This window comes from Micropterus salmoides, unplaced genomic scaffold (genome assembly GCF_014851395.1).
Source record: "Micropterus salmoides isolate LMB-PRFRI ecotype aquatic unplaced genomic scaffold, ASM1485139v1 Ms_hic_scaffold_11, whole genome shotgun sequence".
NCBI classification, from domain to species: Eukaryota; Metazoa; Chordata; class Actinopteri; order Centrarchiformes; family Centrarchidae; genus Micropterus; species Micropterus salmoides.
Genome location: NW_024040152.1, coordinates 9,730,896 through 9,753,353, shown reverse-complemented (window position 1 = coordinate 9,753,353; position 22,458 = coordinate 9,730,896). Strand labels below are relative to the sequence as shown.

The 22,458-nt window shown below is 41.5% G+C and overlaps 1 protein-coding gene across 1 annotated transcript; it reads right to left on the bottom strand.

Annotated features, from left to right (window-relative positions):
* Positions 1-240: 240 nt before the first annotated feature.
* LOC119897225 (myelin-associated glycoprotein-like) lies at positions 241-18,226 on the bottom strand. Its single transcript, XM_038710813.1, has 8 exons — positions 18,109-18,226; positions 17,593-17,638; positions 16,879-17,229; positions 16,461-16,772; positions 13,470-13,775; positions 3,429-3,507; positions 2,572-2,650; positions 241-2,482 (listed from the first exon to the last, which is right to left on the bottom strand). Exons 2-8 carry the CDS (start codon positions 17,636-17,638, stop codon positions 2,081-2,083), a joined length of 1,575 nt encoding a protein of 524 aa, XP_038566741.1. The 5' UTR covers positions 18,109-18,226; the 3' UTR covers positions 241-2,080.
* Positions 18,227-22,458: the final 4,232 nt, after the last annotated feature.

The following is a 22,458-nucleotide window of genomic DNA, read 5'->3' as shown; positions in this document are numbered from 1 at the left end:
GGTGACAGGGGTAGTATAGAAGCAAACAAATGTTAGTTGTGGTTGTTCTGCTTTTGTGTTTCCATTTTTTAGTGATGAATGAGAAAATGAAATACATGAAACAATATTTGTGCACAGAGAGATGTTACTGTCAAAGCTGATTAACCACAATTCTTTTTGTGGTTAATCAGCTTTCACAGTTGCTGCAGTATTTAGACCCATTCATTATTAGTGACATGAAAATACAATGACTTCTCAGAAACAAAGTTAACAAATTTATTGCTGTAACATACCATATTGAATGAAAGGTACAAGATTGTGATTTTTCTTCAAGAATATATTACATACAAGAACCATACATCACCATTTTTCTTATGTGCAAACACTACATTGCAAAAACTGTGGAACAATACTTTTTACAATATCAAAAAAGCTGCAAATACTTTAAAATACTTTTTTTTATCAATTACCATTTTATCAAACAATCTGCAGGTCCATGGTTACACAATTATGAATTTTTGTGTCAGGAAGTGAAAAGTATCCCCGTGAAAAAAAGGTACCTCATGGTTCTAATAGTTATGTTATGAGGTTATGAAGAGCGCCAGTAATTGATATATTGTTTGTATATGAGAATTATCCAGGTTTGAAACTGTTTCTTCTTTTATTTTTTCCTGTTCTAGGCCCAACTCTCAGAATTTTTTTATTGGGCTTTTTAAGATGACACTAAGATGTGAAACATTAGCATTTTCTTTTATATGTTTGAAATGTTACTCAGCAACAGAACCAGCAATACAAACAGATAACATTCAATATTACCAGTAAACAAGCTTAGCAGTCTAAGCAGATGAGCAGTCCCCATGAAGAAAGCAGTCGCTGTACACCATTCAGTAAGTCACAGTTTGACCTCTTAATTTCTGAAACACATCAGCTGTAACAATTTTACTACAGTTAGATTTTGGTGATCGTGTATTGAATAATCTTTACACATACCTATGCTCTTTTACACCGTGGCACAGGTGTTGAAAATACTGAACAGATGTTTAATGGCGAGTCATAATCTATCACTATACTACATATTTTTTTATATATTTTATATTTCTTAATTTCCAGTTAATACCAGCCACAGACCATTACTCTGTAACATTTCATCACAAAGTGAGTACTGTCGAAATAACTTTGAGAATGTGAAAAACACTCTGGATTCATATTTTTCTTTGACTGATATGGAGGAGGAAGAGGGCTTACCTTACCAGCTGAGCTGCAGCATGAACGTGTATGTGATGGCCCACTGGTCTGTTACTGTGGTCAAGTCTACTTTACCACCATCTAATCCCCTCTACACCTCCTCTGTTCTATTCAGTCAACAGGAAACTTGCTGAGCTCATTTAAAGCAGTCAGCCTGAACGTTGAAAAAGTCTGAAAGAGAGACTCTCTTGCTGTTTGTAAAAGCTGGTATTCTAAACAATCCACCACTTGTTGGACAGTACATGTTAGAAAGTGTAAAATACATTAAAAGATATATTAAATTAAAATTGAACATTGATGCAAACATTCAACTATTGTCTTGAAACAGATGCAATTCTAGAGATATACATTCTCTTTTGCTCTGTTTTCATGTTTATACATCTATAGCCAGTTTAGATTTAGCAAAAAGTAAGTGATAAAAAATATGTCACACAACCAAATAAATGTAAAACAGCAAGGACTCTCTCAATGTACACATTATATTTATTCATTTAGCTGACGCTTTTATCAATTGCTATGTACGTCAAAGGTCGCACACCTCTGGAGCTATGAGGGCTCAGGGAGACATTGGTGGATGTGTCACAGTGGGGAATTGAACCTGGGTCTTATACACTTTTTCCATCACGACCCCATATACCCCACATACCAAACATTATTATAAGTAAAAATAAATGTGAAACCACAATATATTATGCACTTAAAACAAAATTCTTAACAGACAAAAAATCTGTCAAGATCTTAAAAAACTTAACAAACAAACTGTTCATCTGAATGTCCATGTCATAGCTGAATTGAAAGCAACAACAAAAAAACAAACAGTTATTTTTCAAAATTAGACACAGCAAATAAAACTGATCTAATGTTTGTTTTTAAATTTAACACTGGCATATTCACATTCCACTTTCTTCTTCACATTTCCTTCACCATATAAGCTTCCCATCTCCAGCGCGCTGCTCACAAAATCTCTGCACGTGGCTCCCACCATGCACCTCTCCTCCAAAGAGGAGCTCCCAGGCTGATGCGTGTCCACATAGTTTTCTCTCTTCTTTTTTTTGCCCTTCCACGTCACAGTAGAATAAATCAGATTGCTGCCTTCCTCATTCTTCTCCTCTGAGCTTTTCTTGACTCCTGCATCGTTTGGCCCAGAGCTTGGCAAGTAGGTGCTGTTTGGCTCAGAGATAGTTGCCTGGTGGGCGACATCTGCCAGTCTCAGCACAGTGGTGTTGACATAAATGTCCTCTTCTGTTGCATAGGGTACCTGCAATTAAAGAGGAATGTCTGGTGTACATATACTCTGCTAAGCTGGTTTAAGAAAGTAGAAAACTGCATGGCTTTAAATCAAAGTACCTCATTTTCCTCTGTACTTGTTAGAAGTTGGTTCATAGAAGCTGTGCTCTTTGGAAGGTTATGGTGAGTCTTCTGAGCCCTGAAACGCACAACAGAAACCTTTTAATGAACATGGTTATATTTATATAACATCTCATGGGAATGGACTTACACCATGTTGCAACTTTCTTATCAAAAGCTGCTACAAAAGTGACAAAAGTCATATTAGGTTGTCAGTTATCAAAAGTAAATAAAGTCTGAGGTGATGGCACAATGGAGAAGACATATGCCTTTGGTGTGGGAGACCAGGGTTTGATTCCCACTGCGACACATCCACCAACGTGTCCTTGAGCAAGACACTTAACTCCTAGTTCCTCCAGAGGCGTGTGACCTCTGACATAGCAATTGTAGGTCACTTTGGACAGAGGTGTCAGCTAAATAGGTAAATGTGAAGTCTGGCAATCAGCAGCAACTGGTAAAAGTTTTAAGAAAATCATGTTAAGTCAGAGAATAGTCTTGAAAATCATGTTGTTTGATTTTGTTTGATTTTGAAACAACATATGGCAAACACAATCTGCAAGAACAGATTGACAAGAAATCTTATATTTCTTATCAGTTTAGTAGTGGTGATTTACCTAATTATTGATTAATTGATTAAAGTAACTTTGGGACCGGACCTGGTCCACTCATAGAACCGATATAACTCAACAATGTGAAGTGAAACAGTTTTCCTGATGGATGAAGAGCAAGCAACACTGTGTAGTGTCAGATTTTGCACTAACAGAGTTAAAAAAAATGAGTCAAAGTTAGTAAAACTATAATGGTGTCTATGTGGTGGGGTAGTCTGAACATTTTAGTGTCTCAAGCTGTTGCCCTACCTGATCACTGCAAGCAGAGCACACACTAGCACCAGTAGTGCGACAACTGTGGTGATGAACAATGTCAACATCCCAAGGTCTGAAACATACAGGGGACAATGTAACATTAGGATAAAGAAGTAATAAGGGATACTTCTGGTAAAAGTTTAAAAATACTGTGTAAAGAATTCAACTTGGTGAATTGTTTCTTCAGGTCATATTAAACACACTAAAACGTAGTAGAAGTTAAGACAACTTGTTCATTTATATTTTCTAAAAGAAACAGGTATACATGACTATATAGATATCAAAGAAAAGGAAAGAAAATCCAAATAAATATGCAGTGCATTCATTTTGTTTGAGTCATTTTAAAAGCAACATGTAAAACATGCACATAATGCTGTAGAAGACAGGATGCATTGCTCTCACAAATATATTTACACACATCTGCCGCACACAGTATTGATAATTGATGGATTTTGTCAATTTGTGTGTGAGAGTGTCCCGCTCCTATCTCATGTGTCACATCACATAGTTACTTAGCCATCCTGAAATAATGTAATAAACTGCTGGTACCACAAACCTTGCTACTAATTTAAGATGATTACATGGGCACTGGTGGTAAAGTTGCAGACATGAGCAGTCAGTAAAGAGAAGTAACTCTATTTGGTAGCTAATGCATCTATCGAAACACCCTGGCTGTTAAAGCCTTACTGAAGAACAAGCACCAGTTTAGCATTGTTGCTTTTTGATGTAAATTAGCAGTTGATCACTGTAACCCGTGATCACTATAAACTAATATAGTTTCCACTGTATTGGCAGTAGAAATCGAAATTTGTTATTCACTATTTGAAGCAAAAATATTATATAATGGAAACAAGTGTTTAAACCAACCCTGGTTTCCAGTACAGTACGTATATGAGCAGTGGCACCGCCAGAAACTTTGGGCCCCATGACAAAAAATCTAATTGGGCCCCCTCTGCGCAGCTGTTGTCACCACATCTCTAGGACCTAACTGTCCCATCAAAAGCTTTACATAACTCTAATTAAAGGCTTGCACCTGTCTTGCTTCTTGTTGTTCAATACTACTACTGGAACAATATTTACTGCTAGTGATTTGTACATGCATGTCTGCATACAGCAGGGGAGAGCCGGGACGATTGAAACACTTTTCAGATATACATCATTTTAAAATAACATTACAGACAGAAATCATTTGTTGTTGTCTTCAACAACTCACGTGTGTGCTCTGTCAATAACAGGTGTTATCTTAAGGTTTTATCTCTCTAAAATGTGGAACGACTTATGTATAATTTCACTTTGAACGAAAGGTGCGCATTGTTTCATTCGTCCCTACCGTGCGGGACGGAAGAAACACAATGATATACATTTAAATAGTTTAAGTTATTCTTGTTTTTATTTAGAAAGCTTGACACTGCCCTTCAAAATACATAATTGCAAACTCATATACTATAAACATAACTAGCTAGCTAACTAGAATATTCATCAGTTAATGTATCCCTGCACTGATTAAATGTTGATGAAATGTAGGCTAACACTAGTCTGTAGCTAGCTAGCTTATTTCACTGTGGACATTAAAGAGGTGGTATTATGCTCATTTTCAGGTTCAAAATCTCATTTAGAAGTAGTACCAGAACAGGTTTACATGGTTTAATTTTCAAAAAACACCATCTTTTTCTCATACTACACATTGCTGCAGCTCCTCTTTTCACCCTATGTGTTGTACGCTCCGTTCCCCTTCGAGGGAACTCGAACTGCGTCGGTGACAACACTGTGGGAACGTGTCTCTCTGGGCGTGGCAGGGCTGAACTATGAATGAAACTACTCCAATCCTACTGGTGTTACTAGAACGGTAGTGTGTGACGGCATAACCGGAGGGGTATATAAGCACGCCAGCACACAGGACACATTAGCTTCTTTCTATTCAGCAGGCACTCTGGCTATGTTTGGAAGCTCCATCATCTTACCTGAAGTCGAGACGAAGCAGCAGATCATGTCGAAGCGACAGTGTGTCTTTCCCTGTCCGTCTCATGCCTGGGGATGATGCACGCCCAGGCATCTCTCAAGGGGGCTGCCTGAGGCCCCTGAGGGGTCTGAGGTCTTGAGCGGCAGCAGTCCTGGCAGCAGCGTCCAGTATAATACCTTCCGGGCAACTGCACATGAGAGCCCTGCAGTGGTGGCTAAAATCCAAGGGATTCTCCCTGAGGGGAAATCCGCTCCGTCTGATACGGGTTACGAGCAGGTGCCTTCGTTCCCTGTCTGTATGGAGGAAATCTTGTTGTGTGCGTGTTGGGAGCAATCTGACGCCGAACAATTATTTCAACGCCTCACTCAGGGGATGGGGCTTCGCGAGAGACTCCTGGGAGGAGCATAATTTCTCTTGGCACATAAATTGCCTGGAAAGGGTTTTCAGAGCTCTGAGGAGTTTTCTGCCCGCCCTCTGCGGTCGCCACATCCTTGTCAGAACCGACAATACGGCAGTGGTGGCCTATTTCAAGTCAGTCTACTATTAGTAGCCCCGTTTTGGCCGGCACGAGTGTGGTTCTCAGATTTAATATCGCTCCTCGAGGGCCCGCACTGGCAGGTCCCTCTGAGGAGAGACCTGCTGTCCCAGGCGGAGGGCCGGATCTTTCACCCACACCCCGCCCTGTGGCAGCTATGGGTCTGGCCCTTGAGGGGGCGCAATTCCTAGAGGCGGGCCTGACGACAGGAGCAGTCGAGACGCTGCTCAGCTCCAGAGCCCCGTCCACGAGAAGGATGTACGGCCTAAAGTGGAATGTGTTCACCACCACGCTTAAAGTGTATGCGGCTGCCATTGCAGCATTCCACGTCCCTCTGAGCGATGGGCCCTTGGGGAGGCTTCCACTGGTCGTGCGCTTCCTCCGTGGAGCCAGGAGGATGAGACCCGTGACTCGTTCCAGGGTTCCCATCTGGGACCTGGCAGTGGTTCTCGAAGCTCTGGCTGAGGCCCCCTTCGAACCCCTGGAGTCGGCTGAGGCCAAGCACCTGACCCTTAAGATGACCTTTCTCCTCGCTATCACCTCTCTCAGGAGGGTGGGGGATCCAGGCACTTTCGATTTCTCCCCGATGCCTGGAGTTTGCCCGGGGAGGGTCAGGGTCGAGGGTGCGCTCTCCTCCTAGTCGTGTTGTCAGGTTCTGCACGCAGGCGGGGTTTCGGCGCGGCCTAAGTGGGTATCTCGTTCCCATAGTGTCGTTACGTATGTAACCCTTGTTCCCCAAGAAGGGGAACGAGACACTGCGTCGGTCCGCCACACCTCACCCCGCCTGCAGTGCCTTGCTTCATAGAAAGGGCTTATGTGTCCTGTGTGCTGGCATGCTTATATACCCCTCCGGTTACGCCGTCACACACTACTGTTCTAGTAATACCAATAGGATTGGAGTAGTTTCATTCATAGTTCAGCCCTGCCACGCCCAGAGGCGTTCCCATAGTGTCGTCACCGACGCAGTGTCTCGTTCCCCTTCTCGGGGAACAAGGGTTACATACATAACCCGAGACGTTCTTGAGTGATGCATCTTACTTGTACAAAATCTTTGTTGGGAGTTGCACATGCGCGGTTCCCATGGAAGGACTACTAGCCAATCAAAAGCAGAGAAGGGCGGGTCGTAAGAAACAAGGTAGTGTGATCCAAATCAAAGCCACTTCAGACTGCGACCTAACCTAGCAGATGGTGTAAGTTACATAAGTCCACAACTGTACATCATTTTTCCACATCTTACCATAAACCACTACAAAAATCACCATATTTCAACTCAATTTTACATAAAAATTGGCCAAACAATTAGATCGTTTGCTCAGTAGCTTTCACATCAGGTGTAACATTAACATTATAGCTATAACTTTAGCTGTGTTAGCCAACGTTTACACTTGAACAGTCTGTAAAGTTACATTGCCGTGTTTATTTTAAATATAATTCACAACCAATAAAGCAAATAATAAAGATAACAATAAAGAATAAATAAAGGTTGTGATTGTGAATTTCCAGGCAATCTATTCTGCCTTGCCGAAAAATGCTACCATAGCGCAAATCGATAGACTCGACTCTACTCGGCCCTGCTCCGTTTTCCGTTGCAGATAGTACCCAGAGATAGTATGTAGCTTGTCGTCATAGCGACGCCACACACAACTCCCGCAACGTAATGTTCAATGTGACACACACACCAGTGATCCACACAGCTTTCTCTTTTTTAAGTTAAAACGTTTCAACATTTCTCAGAATGTGAAGACATGTAAGCGGATTGAATTACTTTCCAGCTTTGTTTCCTCTGCCGTTGTTGCAGCGTAGTGTAGTTAGAGTCACAAATGACCTCCTCATATCATCCGATGCTGGCTCTCCATCCCTCCTCATCCTTCTTGACCTTTCTGCTGCATTGATACTGTCGAACATGGCATTCTTTTAAACCGGCTCCACCTCACACTGTCCACTGGACAGAATACATCTCCCTGGGCCACTCCAAATCAAATCCACACACAGTTACTTGTGGTGTCCCCCAGGGGTCAGTCCTTGGCCCCATCCTCTACCTTACCCCCTTGGCCAAATCATCAGCCGTCACAAAATTTAATTCCACTGCTATGCTGATGACATACAGCTCTATGTAAATGCTACAGCTGAAACCCCACCCACACAGTCATCCCCATCAAAACTCACCACCTGTCTAGAGTAGATAAAGGTATGGATGGAGCAAAACGTCATTCAACTCAATAGCTCCAAAACCAAAGCCATCCTGGTTGGAACTCCTCACCAGACCAAATCATCATCCATAATCAGCATCACCTTTTCTGGCACCAACATCCTCCTCTCATCAACAGCCACTAATCTTGGTGTTAAAATGGACTCCCAACTCACTTTTGAAGCCCATATAAATCACCTATGCAAGACCTCTTTCTACCACCTCTGTAACATCCAAACTCCGTCCCATTCTCTCCCTCCCAGATGCCGAAAAGCTGGTCCATGCCTTTGTCTCCTCCAGACTGGACTACTGTAGCGCACTTCTCATTGGGATTCCTAGAAAGAGTCTGCAGAGGCTTCAGTACATTCATTGAGTACAAGGTTTCCCTCCTCACACATCAATGCATCCATAGACATGCCCCCCCCCCCCCACCTCAAAGAAGTTATGAACCCACAAAACATAACCCGTTCCCTTCGCTCCACTCACTCAAGCCTCCTCCACATACCCAGAACCAGACTCAGGACAATGGGAGATAGGGCATTTTGTGCTGCTCCCCCACATCTGTGGAATGCCCTCCCTGACACCTTGAGGGCACCTCAATCCACTGACTGTTTTAAAAAAGGCCTTAAGACATATCTTTTTAGCAAAGCTTTTGGTCCCCTTTAGATGTTTTGTTTTCTAAAGAACTGCTCATTTTTGTTTTTTTCTAACCTGTAGCACTTAATAAAATGTATTATTATTATTATTACATTATCACATTTAGTATCCCCCAGCTCGCTTAGAACCTCGACAGAGGTGAGGTGATACGAAAAAAAGTACCTGGAAGCAGGTACAGGTACAACATTTCTACAATGGAAAACCAAACAAAGATGAGTCGAGCCAAAGGGCCTCCGCTCAGACTAGCTTGGTTTGAGGACGTGCCTGACCCCACTAGCTGCTTGGCAAGCTTTATGATGCTTTTTCATTGTGAGGTCACAAGTAAAGGAAGTGAAGGGCTGGACTACAAACGAGCTGTTTTCAAGCGGTTCAGATAATTGCTTTCTGTGGGAGATGGGAACTGCCTTTGGGCTGGACTTTGGGCTTTTTCACTTTGCAAACCTGTTACATGCACAAAGAAGAGATATAACTCAATAAAGCAGAGGGGAAAAGCCAAAAAGCATAATACCACCTCTTTGTTTAACACCACTCACAGACTAAAGGCTGCCCACCTTGGTGAAAAACGTGGTTACTGAGTGACATCCTTTCCTTTGTCTTTCCTCTCTCTCTCTTTTCTCTCTTTCTTTTTTTGAAAACCAGATTTTGGTTTACTATGCATCATTGTGATCACTGTATTTCTGGCGCATCTACTAACTGCAACTAAACACCTTCACTGATACAGTGCGCTAAGGCATAATCAAACCATTTCATTGTTGTGAACAAACATTGTGGATTTGTGCATTTTATATCAAATAAATTTGGACAACTCCAAATTCCTTATCGCTCCCTGGGAGAAAGAGGAGGGGGTTTGAGATATCAACCCTCAACAGACAGCTGAAGCGACCAAAGGAGGAGGTGAAAGGTTTGCTTTCCCTAAGTGCTGTTTCTGGGCAGTTCGATCGGAAAACTGGCCACCTTTGGCCTGCACTTTGACCTTGTACCTGACTGTTAAAATTACAAAGAAAGACTAACCTGCCCTCTCTTAGGCAGGAAACCCTAAACTGCCCCCCACACACGTAACCATGGCAATTGACCTCCCTCTTTGTTTAATTACCTCACATCAAAGGGTATTCTCTTCTTCACGCCCAGATCTGAATTCGTGAGAAACTCCAGGACACCAGAGGACAGCCCTGAACTCCTTTGTGTAAACACAGAGTACTGTCTCCTCAAAACTCATAGCATTACCTTGTTTAATTAAATAATCTTTAAGTTACTTACTAGGTCTCTCCACTCCATTTCAGTAGTTATGATACCATGTTGATGTTGATATTTGTTGCTGAAATCTAAATAAGTTAATTTTGCAGTGTTTTAATTTTCAGCAAGGATCCCTGACACTTGTTCCTTTTATGTTGTAATCAATGCTTTGTTCCCCACATTTTCTGACATTTCCTTTAGAAAGGATATGATAAAGAAATGTCATCCTATACTTAATATTAATATAATATAATTTTCCAGCTCAAATTTAATGTTAAATCACTAAACTCAGTTTAGGTCAAGTAAAGAAGCTCAAAGTTGAATATCTACTCCTCATGTAACCAGAGCTCCCCCAACTGGACAAAATAAGTATTACATGCCATCGTTCTGAAATGCCGTTTTAATGTTTAAATGTCACTCTGTCTTCAGCCAATATATCCAGAAAGCTAGTTAAGTTCCTCTCATCTGATGTGATTCTGAAATGCTAACCTTAAGGTTTAACTGACAGTTGTTTTCCTTTTTATCAAATGCTTAAAACTAAGAACGGTATACCCGTTTGACAATTAAGGTTTGATTGTGGGAAGATATTTGATTACAATACGTGCAAATTGGTTTTTGAATAGACATATTAAAAGTTAAAGAAAAGACGGTCTCCCAGGAAATCGGAAACAAGCCCTCAGGGGAACAAAGTACTGCCCTCTGGGAAACACGCCCCAACCAACAAAAGCAGCGATACACACTCGCTCTCTCTCTTCTCTTGTCCTCTTGACCTGCACTTCCGCACGCGCCTAGCATGCTCCCTCTCCCGGCAATGCCCAAAGAAGTTCGACCCGGCGCAGCGAAGGGTCTTTGTTCGTTCGTGCTGCAACCTCGACTTTTCCCTAGTTCACAGCAACTTACTTGCTTTTTATTTAATTTCCTTTTGTTTGTCAAAAGTTATCAGTCCGTTTCACAATTTTAATTCAAGAACAACCAAGTTCTTTTAAGCTTTATTCGTCGAGCTAACTTATGCTGCTCCCACCGACGCCCGGACCCAGCCACGTGGGCCCGCCAGCAGTAACCCAAAGGACATCCTAACAGAACAGCCTAATTGCCAGGCCGAGGACGGTCAACACTGGAGTGTTTTTCTTCATTCAGACACAGAGAACCCCCGGAAAATTCCATAGCAGAAAGCCAGGAATCGGGCAGCTAGCGTGGGGACCCGTGCAACAGGCCAAGGCAGGCCGTTGACCAGCAACTCGGCTGGGAGAAACGACAAGCAGTAACACCAAACCAAGGCATTCTGTGAACAGTGATGTCCAATAGTTGTTAATAGATTATCTTTAACTTTTAAAACTCATAGCTTGCGTTCATTAGATGCCCGTGTGAATCAAATTCTCCCCACAATAGAACTCCACAATCTCATTGTTTAGCCATTGCTTATTTCTTGGATGTGTATTTAACCACATTTATGTCACTTTAGTTAGTTAATAAATTTCACTGTAATCACAGGAATTGTGTGTGTGTTTTGCCTACCTCCAAGTCCGGAGACTCTGGGTGAATTAAATCTCCGGGTCTGTGCTGGTACTGGATTTGGATCAACTGTGCTTGTACTGGCTTATGATCCAGCATCTACTTTACCGATAAATTTAAGCATAGCCCCTGAAATTATAAATATCAATACTTGCTAGATATTAATGTTGCAGTGGCATCAGGCCCATTCAAGCTGGCTCCCAGTTTTCCTTTAACACTTTTTAAGCTAAAATACTATTTATACTAGGGCTGAGCGATATGGAAAAAAATGTTATCATCATAAAGATTTTCATATCATTCGATATTGAAAATGATCAGGATTAAATGTCACATCATTACTTCTATTGAGTTTAAAGTCTGATTTTGGATACTTTGGAAACCAGATGGTTAATTGATGTTTTCAACAAATGTACACAAGTAAAATTAAGTTAAATATATTTTGTGTTCCTTTTTCCTCAACAAAATATATCTTAACAGAAAAAGTAAGTGCTAATTCATTCATGATTCAGATGAATAAGAGCAAGCATTTATTGAATATTTATTGAACATTTGTTATATTGTTATTGAGGAAAATTATACTTAATTATTGTTATTGTTTTATTGTCCAGCTCTAATTTATACTATGACTTGACCGAATAAGTGATGTTTTTTATTTACTGAGAGATGTACATCCATAGCCTATTGCCCAGTCTGAGTTGCTAATAACATTTTAATAGTCAGTGTGAATCCACTGCTTTCCTTCTTGCATTAGTCCAGAGTTGTAACTAAACCTTCACTGAGAGACAGATAATCATTGTTTTAAAATGATGTGAGCCATCACATCTGTGAGCTGTCTGGACTGGTCCCACTAATGTTACTGCTGGAATGCAATAAGGTCGAGTTTAATTTCGTGCACACACTTACGAGCGCATGTTCACGCGTTTCATCATTTCCTTGCTGCAGTTTATAAACATTGCCCGTTGCCGTTTATCAAGCTTAATAATTAGTACTGTTTCACTCTAAAATTGTTCAGCTACAGTCTGGCAAGCTACCAAGACACAGACTGACGTAGCTGCACTGCCCAGTTGGGTTAGCAGGACAGACAGAGAAAGATTCACTGCAGCTGCACATGAACCTGCTCACATCAGACTTTCAGAAAAGAGGACACAAGTTTACGTGACTGCTGTTCACAAAAGTCACGCTCATTGGGTTTTTTTTCTCTTCTTGTGCACAGAAGGATAGTCCCCGTTTGTCCTCTCATCACTGTTATAAACACCCGCTTTCAACAATGACTCGTTTTTTGCGACGTTTCATTTCGTTAACTGGCTTACCCTCTGCTTCACATTAACCAGTAGTTTTATTTTGAAAGTGTAACCGGACGTTGCAGATGCAGCCAATTGTTGCTAACTTGACCGCAGAGCACTACACGTACAAAACCAACGCCAAGGGGTCTTGACAATTTCACTGGGGCACAGCACATAGAGACAGGGGCTCGGGCCCCAGGAAAAAGGGTCCAGCAACACCTATGGTATAAAGTGTGATCGTATTTAGTTTTTGTAAGAGTGCTCAGGGAAACTTGATCAAAGAAAATTGCTTTATAGCAAATACACTGTAAGTTTCGGAATGAAATAAAATGTCATGGTTTGTCTGTCAAACTTGCTATTTCTGTATGCATTGTGTGTCTGCAGACTGTATTCGCCTGCTTCACGTAACACATTATCTAGTTTGGCTAAAACTTGGTGAAATGGTTTCACTGTCTATCAGTACTTTTCGACATTTTCAGCACATTTGAACAATACCACCATAATACTGATGAGAGTGATAATTTTGGTCACCATAATCATGATGGGAAATTTTCAAACTGTTTCATCTCTAGTAGTCATTAGCTAAATTATTTATACATTTTTAGTTCTGACAGCTTCCAGCTAACCAATAACATTTACAATCCGTACACATAAGATGGATCCTGACCTTCTGCAGATGTTTGAAGTTGAAGGATGTAGACATAAAATCGCTGAGTAGCAGATCCCAGGGAGTTGGAGCTGCAGCAGAGCAAGGTGGAAAGATTTGGCTGACTCACAGTGATGAAGCTCCTCAGGCTTGTGTCATTTAGAAATTCATTGCTGACTGCAATCTTGTCAGAGTGATTGACATGTAATCCATCCAAATACCACTGTAAAGTGGGAGAGGGGTTCCCTGAAGTCTCACAGGAACAGTTGAACTGACTTGCAGTTTTGGTTTTAGTGCAATCAGATGAGGGCAGGATCTGTGGTGCAACTGTAATGAGAGGACAGACACGTTAAAGGTGCAGTGTGTAAATGAGATTACTCTGAATTCTAACTCCAAAAAAATAAGGGGCAGCATATCACATATCTATTACTGCTGCAAACCGCCATTCGCTAGTTATCTCAGCTGAGCAGCTAACTTAGCAGCCCTAACACTACATGTCTAAATTACTGTAAGTAATGAGTAGATAAAATTAAGAGCTTTACTTGACTATAAATACCTGAATGATGTGATACTTAAGCTGATGATACACAGAGCAACTTTTAGAGCAGTGGTGCTGGGCAATGGTAATGGGTAAAGATTACTACCATAATCCCCTTCCCACAGCACTCCGCCACCCGCCCCGCGGATCCATTCAAAACATAGTGGGACTTGCCACCAGCGAGATTGCCCAGCAACATTGCCCAGTGGAAATTTCCAACATCAAAGTGTTCCAGGTTCCAGGTGTATGAGGCCAAACGTAACAAAATACATTGCTGATGTGACAAACTGATGTTTCTTTGTCAACACACAATTGAACCCTCAGCAGTGCTTTTGGTGTTAATTTAAAAGATGACAAGTGATAAAAATATATGTAACTGTTTTCCCATCTAGTTACATTGGCTGTTAATCTGAAAAAGTGTTGAAGGCCTATATTTCCTAATGTTTTGACATTTCTTGTCATCTTTAATGTTTTATGAATAACTTGTGTGCAGAGAAGATGACTTTCAGAGATTGTTTACTGTAATCAGCATCCTAAGAACATTTATGACATATGTTGATACCAATTTACCTAAAGAACAGGTTTTAATATATGATAGTGTTTATCTTAATTAATGCAAATAAATTTTGTTGCCTTTTAGTTGATGGTTTACCATTTACACTATTCAATTTTATTTATATAGCGCCAAATCACAACAACAGTTATCTCACAGCGCTTTTCATAAAGAGCAGGTCTAGACCGTACTCTGTGATGTTATTTACAGAAGCCCAACAATTCCCACCAAGAGCAGCACTAGGCGACAGAGGCAAGGAAAAACTTCCTTTTAAGAGGCAGAAACCTCGAGCAGAACCATGGCTCAGGGTGGGCGGCCATCTGCCTCGACTGGTTGGGGGTGAAGGAGAGAGAGAGAGAGAGAGGGAGAGGGCAAGAGAGGAACAGAGAGAAAAGAGAGGGACGCAAGGAGAGAGGGAGGCAGCCTACACAATACACACACAGAGGTACAGACAGTAAAGGTGATGTTGCTATAGACTAAATGAAAAATGGTACAGATATTTATAGTAGTGTTAATGATAACAGTCGTAATATTAATGATTATAATAACAATAATAACAATAGGACTAGTAACAATAGTCGTTGCAGCAGAGGGTGTTGAGCAGGAACACGGGGGCAGCAGGTGACCCGCAGCCACAGATCCAGACTCCACAGCTCCAGAGCCAGAAAACCTGCAGGAAGTGATAGGAGGAGAGAGGAGAGGGACGAGAAAGCACAAGACTACCGGAAAGGGGAGAAGTTGTGTTAGTAACATGCAATAATGGGATGAGGTTGCATACAGAGGGAGAGAAAGTAGAGGAGAGAGGAGCTCAGTGCATCATGGGAAATCCCCCGGCAGTCTAGGCCTATAGCAGCATAACGAAGGGATGGTTCAGGACTCACCTGAGCCAGCCCTAACTATAAGCTTTATTAGAGGAAAGTCTTAAGCCTACTCTTAAATGTGGAGATGGTGTCTGCCTCCTGAACCCAAACTGGAACCTGGTTCCACAGGAGAGGAGCTTGATAGCTGAACGCTCTGGCTCCTAGTCTACTTTTGGAGACTCTAGGAACCACAAGTAACCCTGCATTCTGGGAGCGCAGTGCTCTGGTGGGGTAGTAAGGTACTGTGAGCTCTTTAAGATAAGATGGTGCCTGACCATTAAGAGCTTTGTAGGTAAGAAGAATGATTTTAAATTCTATTCTGGATTTTACTGGAAGCCAATGCAGAGAAGCTAAAACAGGAGAAATGTGATCTCTTTTCCTGGTTCCTGTCAGAACACGTTCTGCAGCATTCTGGATCAGCTGAAGAGTCTTAATGCACTTCTTTTTCGAGCAGCCTGATAATAAAGAATTGCAGTAATCCAGCCTAGAAGTAACAAATGCATGGACTAGTTTTTCTGCATCATTTTTAGACAGGATGTTCCTGATTTTCGCAATATTACGTAGGTGAAAAAAGGCAGTTCTTGAAATTTTCTTAATGTGAGACTTAAACGACATGTCCTGATCAAAGATAACTCCAAGTTTCCTCACAGTGTTGCTGGAGGCCAGGACGATGCCATCAAGGGAAACTATATCTTTAGATAATGCGTCACGGAGGTGTTTGGGCCCCAGAACAATAACTTCAGTTTTATCTGAGTTTAACATTAGAAAATTACAGGTCATCCAGGTTTTAACATCCCGAAGGCACATTTGAAGTTTAGCTACACTATGCGTTTCCATGGATGCTGCCATTGTTGTTTGATGTCAGACAACTGCCTTTTCATGAAGTCAGGGTAGATGGATTTATTAATTTTTACCATCTATCTTGTAAAAAATTACCATGACCGCTTATCAGAAGTTGATCGACTAATGAATTAATCGACTAATTCAACCCTAATTCAAACTAAGTCAAGAAAACTAAGATCAATCATAATTTTTATAATTATAATGAAAGAGGAACTCACATGAAATATCAGCTGTTAATCTTGTGGTAACAGATGACTCAGTGCTGCCATCTTGTTTGTTGTATACTGCGGTACAGGAGATTTCTTGTCTGTGACGGAGGTGAGAGGCAGTGAAGGTCAGAACAGAGGTCTTGAATTTAGTTTTGTCCTGATTCTCCTGCAGTGTCTCATGAATGTCACCAAGGCTGGGGGTCCATGTCAGAGTTGGAGGATGAGACAGACAGGGAGCTGGAGCAGAACACGTCACATTCACTGAGGTTCCCTCCTTCACCTTCAGTGTGGACGGAGTCAGAGTTGGTCTGGGAGGACCATCTGGTGGGAAGGTACATTTTGACCTGTCAAAAAAATCTTTAATACTATTTTCAAAATGCAATAAATGCAAATCAAGGCAAGTAATTACGGAAGTGTGAGTATTTACCTTGGACTGCAATTTCCAATTTTTGGAGAAAACCATATTTTAGGGCGTTGTTGCATTCCACTCTGAAGGAATATTTCTTGCTGTGTTCAGGTTGCATGTTATTCAGAGTTGTGGTGCAGTCTTTTTTTATTAGGTCTCCTGTCAATTCTCCTTTTATTGTAGTTTGTTGTGGAGCACTGCTATTAAACACAACAGTGTCTTGATCATTTTTCCATAATGCTTTACATGTGTTATCCAAGTTTGATTCATAGTTGTTCTCTACATCAAAAGAGCAGGGGATGGTCACACAGGATCCTCTCAGAACCTGTATAGTCTGCGGCACAGTGACCCCAAACTGTCCACACAAGGCACCTGAAACACAAAACACAAATCTTTGAATAAGAACAAGTGAATACTACTTTACAGTGATGAGGACATTTTACTGTTAAGTTGTTTGCTAAATTCTTAGCACAGTACCTTATTAATTAAATAATTCAAAATGATGACTGTAAACATTCTGATTTGTTTGTTTTCTAAATGTTTAGATTAAAATAACAAACTTAAAACCCATCAAATTAAAGTTTTAATAAAAAGTCTGCTGAACACTTCTTCTCACTGTGTACTTCATGCTACAGTATGTATTACAGATATTGTAGTACTATGGAGTGAATGCTTGACAAACATTGTGTTGTTTTTAATAGTCATTACTCTAAATGTTATTAAACGTCAACTCACTTTGCAGCAGACAGCCAATGAGATGGAGAGTCAGACCTGCAGCCATCTATGTGTTAGGAAAGGCAGAAACTATGGAGGTTACACATGGAACAATTCAGGTTTTGTGCATTTCGTCTGTAATTAATTCTCATTTTAAGAGAATGGTTTATTTGGAGGCCACTATCTAATTCAATATTTGCAGCCCTTAGTAACATTCACTTTGTTAAAACATGCTGCTTTTCTTACACTAGACAAAGAAGATGAAATGGTGATAAAAAGATAAAACAGCAAGCTTTACTGTTTGCTAAAGACAAAAGTGAGAAACATGGTGTCTTTCATTTGTTTATTTTCTATTTATTTACAAAGCTATATTTAGTTTTAGGCAACTGATATATGCAACAGTAATAATGCCCAAACACCTTAAAATTTCTAAAGTTTTAAATAGTCAAATGACTTATTGTTTACGTTTTGCAGAAGTGTGTATTATGTATTCAAAATAAATGTTTATGATTTCATATAAAAGTTATGATGACTTACATTTTGTTCAGGTCTTTTGAGCAGATGAAAGATGAAAGTGTAGAGAGGTGAAGTTCCTTCAAAGTTGTGCTGCTTTTTCCAACAGCCTGCAAGAAATAACTTGTAAATGAGGAAGTCACAAAAGTGTACACGCATGTCACAATGAAATGTACTTTTATCAGAAACTGTTTTCAACAGGTTGGTTCCGTAGTCTGTTTGTGAGTCTGCCTGAGGGGAGGGTGGTGAAGAAGGGGTTTCCGGGGTGTGAGGAGTCCTGCTGGATGTTTTTTTGTTATATATTATATTATATGTATTATATAAAGATCTCAGGGTCCTCAGAAAGAACAGCATTTAAACGTTGTTAAAGAGTAACACCTATTTCCAGGGAATTGGCAATAATAGATTTCTTGAATATCAACAGGTTAAATCCATAATGGGTACTAGGGGCTTTGTGCGTCTGGTGGCCTCCTGGGGCTGGGGGCTGTTGCTGCTGTTGTGGGGTGGCTGCTGTTCCTTTCCTTTGGGGGGTGGAGGGTGTGTGTGTGGGGGGTGCTTTTTCACTGCTGGGGCGGAAGGGGAGCATGGGTTGGGGTTGGCGGGCTTCTGGCCTGGGCTGGGTGGCCTTGCTTCCTGGGTTTGGGCGGGGCTGCAGGTCTGGGCCCTGGGGGCTGTTGGGACACTCTGTCCCTGGGCGGGGTTCCTGCCTCTCCGGGCCTTTTCCTTTGTGGAGGGGCTCGTGCCTGCCCCGATAGTCTAGTGGTAGTGCTCCGGGGTGTGCTGGCATGCCTGCAGATTGTGTGGGGAGGTAGGGTGGGGGGCTGACTGACTGTCGGGGGGGGGCCCTGGCGAAAGGGGAGGTTGGTTGGCTTCAGGTGTGGGGCTGTGCTGAGCTGCCTCGGGGATGTGTGGGGTCCATTTGTTCGGGGCTTTGGATCTCTAGGTCTGCACACTGGGGGGCTGGGATCCCCTGGACCTACCCTATAGGGCTCGGCAGGGTTGTCGCTGGCTCATGTTAGCGGTGTTCAAGGGGCTCGTGCTACAAGCCCTGGGCTGGAGGGACCTGGCATCCTCTTGCATAGGGGTGTGGGGGATGGGGCTGAATGCTGGGGCCAATCAGGAACCTGGTCCCTGTGGGGAGGACCAGTCTAGCCTCCCTATGACCTCCTCCACCTTACACCTTTGGTTATGTCGCAGGCTGTGAGGCGGTCGGTGGGCGGGGCAGTTGGGGGCTGCTGGCTTTGCCTGCACTGGGCCTCTGGCTGGGTGGAGGGGCTGTCGTCCCTGGTTCTCCCGCATTCTTGCTCCCTGGTGAATGGGGAGGAGCTCCTCATTACAGCTCTCTGCTGTTCTCCCTTGGGGCAGGGTATAGCTGTCTCCAGGACATGTGGTCTCGGGTCCTTTGCACTTTCGGAGGATCCCAGGGTGCCCTGGCTACTGGATGCGGAGCTGTTGTGGCTTCCTATTCTCACTAACAACTACATTCTGCGACAGGTTTATGCGCACACACACACACACACACAAACAAATTTAGGTTGTCCATGGCTGTCACAGGCAGAACACTATTGTGTTTGTAAGAAAACATGTCTATACAACCACGTTATAAATAACATAAAGTATCCAAAATATTAATAAATACAACATTGATCAACATTCCTATGACCAAAGAACTCCCATGGTTTACAGGCCAAGAACTTCCAAGAACCGAACATCCATTAGTGTTGGATATTCATCTTGAGCAGAGTTTTCATTTGGTATATTGCATGTCTGTGTAACTACTACAAGTCGGCCACCAGACAGCAATAAAGACTGTGTGTTCCAAAGCAAAACATGGAAGCTGGCAGAGCTCAGAGAGGTATTGTGCTATACTAAAATGGCGTGGCGGCAGCGATTTTGTAAACAACAGTGCAGTTTTTGGACTGACAACGGCAAAAGTAAATCAGCGGTTATGTGTATTGTATTATTATTATACAATTATTATTTTTATATAATAGTATATGTATTTGGTGCATTTGTTGTAATGGCTGTCCGGCTAATTACTGATATGATGAGTTACACAGCTCATCTCAGGAGGCTCTAAGCTTTAAAATGACTGGTCAGAAGTGAGTGCAAGATGAGATGAGATATGTCTGGATGGTTATAACTACAGGCATGTGCAGTGTTCACAGAGCGAAATATGTTGTGATATAAGCTCATTTAGATGCTTGCGGTTTGATGTGTGTGGATAGGGTGGATAGATACTAGATTAGAGCATGATATTCATGAACAGTATTTTGCACGAAAATCACTCGTTGACTTTAGGGCTCAAGATTGCAGTTTTTTACAACTGCTTATACACGTTTTCAAAACTATGTCTCCTTATTTCAAAACTCTACACACAATTCCCAAAACTGCTCACACAAAATGTAAAATGACTCATATATCCTTCAAAATGAAACACAGCATTCAAAATGCCATAAATACAGCCCAAAATTAAGCACTTTTATCAGATTATCAGAATTATTGGGTATACCATTTACACACTGTTGTTCTAAATCTAAATCTCTTTTGTCTTTCATAGGCTTCCTACAGTGTTTATATATATAGTGTACTTAAATTATGTTTTATAGTTGGTCATTCATGTAATTCATGACCATTCTCATCACAAGTACAAACACAGTGAAAATAGAAAAAAATACTCCTTTGATTTATAGATTGTGTAAATAAGATGTTTTATATTACAAAAATGGTGTATGTGAATTTGATTTGATAGATCACAGCTTGGGTAAGGTGCAGATCAAATGTGCAAATGTGACTGTGTAGCTTTCAGTTGTAGTCAACAACTTAATAATGTGACAGTTCATGTTCACGTATAGAGGAAAATTAACGGTAGTATGTTAACTGTCTACATGCTGTAGCTGTGTGTAGCAGTAATGTAGGGAACTGAGTTACAGTGGTCTTTTCTATGGTACACATTTCTCTGCATGCAGGCTTGGATTTCCTTAGTCACATGTAAGTTCACAAACACTTACCAACACAGATAGTTACAGTTTAATCATATAATTTGTGACTTGCAGCAGAGTCTGGGTTGATCCAAACTTGAATGTTAATGTCTACTGTCTTCACAATATCAATCATCAGGGCGCAGTTACTCTCTGCAGCTTTACCAAGTACTGAAGTGCGTCCTCTGGACTGGTGGTCCACTGTAAAAGGGTGAAGTCTGTCATACACCACAGGGTAATATATTTTATCGTACTTGTATCAGATGACCTGAGAATGAGGTTGTGTCTGACATGGCACCACAACACAGGTCCCCTCAACTGCAGTAACTGTTGTGGGTACAGTGATGCTCCAGATTCTCACCTCCAAGATGTGGTGGTGAGGAGGAGGGAAGGGTGGGAGGCATAGTATAGAAGCAAACAAATGTTAGTGTTGTGAATCCATGTATCGTTCGTTCTTTGATTGTTCTATTTCAAAACTGAATCGGAAAAAGTACACACGGTAGCTCCGCTTTAATCTTGAGAATCATGAGAAGCAGTCTCTATTCATCCAATTTACACTGTAAATTTCCTGCTAAACTGAGGCTTTTTGAAGACCCTTTTCTCTCTCTCGCCTATCATTCACCGGTCTTGCGCAGAGTTGCGTGTATGCCGTGCTGCCAACAAGTGCATGCACATCGCAGTTCCTTGTGGATCTATTTCAAGGAGCTGGCGATAAAATACTCTTTATGTGGTTCATCAACGGTGATAAATCCGATCTGATAACTCTGCACAACACCGCTGAAGCTGGGGCTCGGTCTCTTCAGCAAGTGTTCCTCTTCTGCTGCTACATACACGCTACGCACTTTAAAAACATTTATTGGAAGTTTTATTCTTTTTACATGTTTATTTACAGCATTAAATGTTGAAATGTACATTGTAATAGGCTGTATATTCACTTATTGGGAGAAATCTGGTAGTTCTATGTAAAATCAGACATTGAGCACCACCATAACTATGCCATCCAAAATGGCATGATCCTTGTTTCGCTGCCAAGCTTTGACTGTAAGATTGACAGCCGAATCAAGCTCCACCTATCGAAGCATCGAATCTTTGACTATTCGGGGTCAGCTCTACTGCACATAAAAGGATGGATCAAATTACGCGTTCTGTAATACCTCTTTTGTCCTCAGGAGAGCACTGTGACTCCATGAAGAGAATTTGGCAATAAATTTAATTAGTTTTATCATTCATATCTCATTCAATTCTTGGACTAGAAAATGAATAATGGCTCCAATGAGATCTGTAGAACAGTATTTAAACAGGTTTAACATTTGCACTTTTGTTACTATAGATTTTAGGTTTGCTAGATGAAAGAACCTAGAAGTATCTTCTTCAAAGCACAAGGCCTGTAGAG

Coding starts and splice junctions, on each gene's coding strand:
- LOC119897225 (XM_038710813.1), bottom strand. CDS start 17,638: ATGGCTGCAGGTCTGACTCTCCATCTCATTGGCTGTCTGCTGCAAA. Junction 17,230..17,592: donor CATTGGCTGTCTGCTGCAAA/GTGAGTTGACGT, acceptor TTTGTGTTTCAG/GTGCCTTGTGTGGACAGTTT. Junction 2,483..2,571: donor CAAGTACAGAGGAAAATGAG/GTACTTTGATTT, acceptor CTTTAATTGCAG/GTACCCTATGCAACAGAAGA.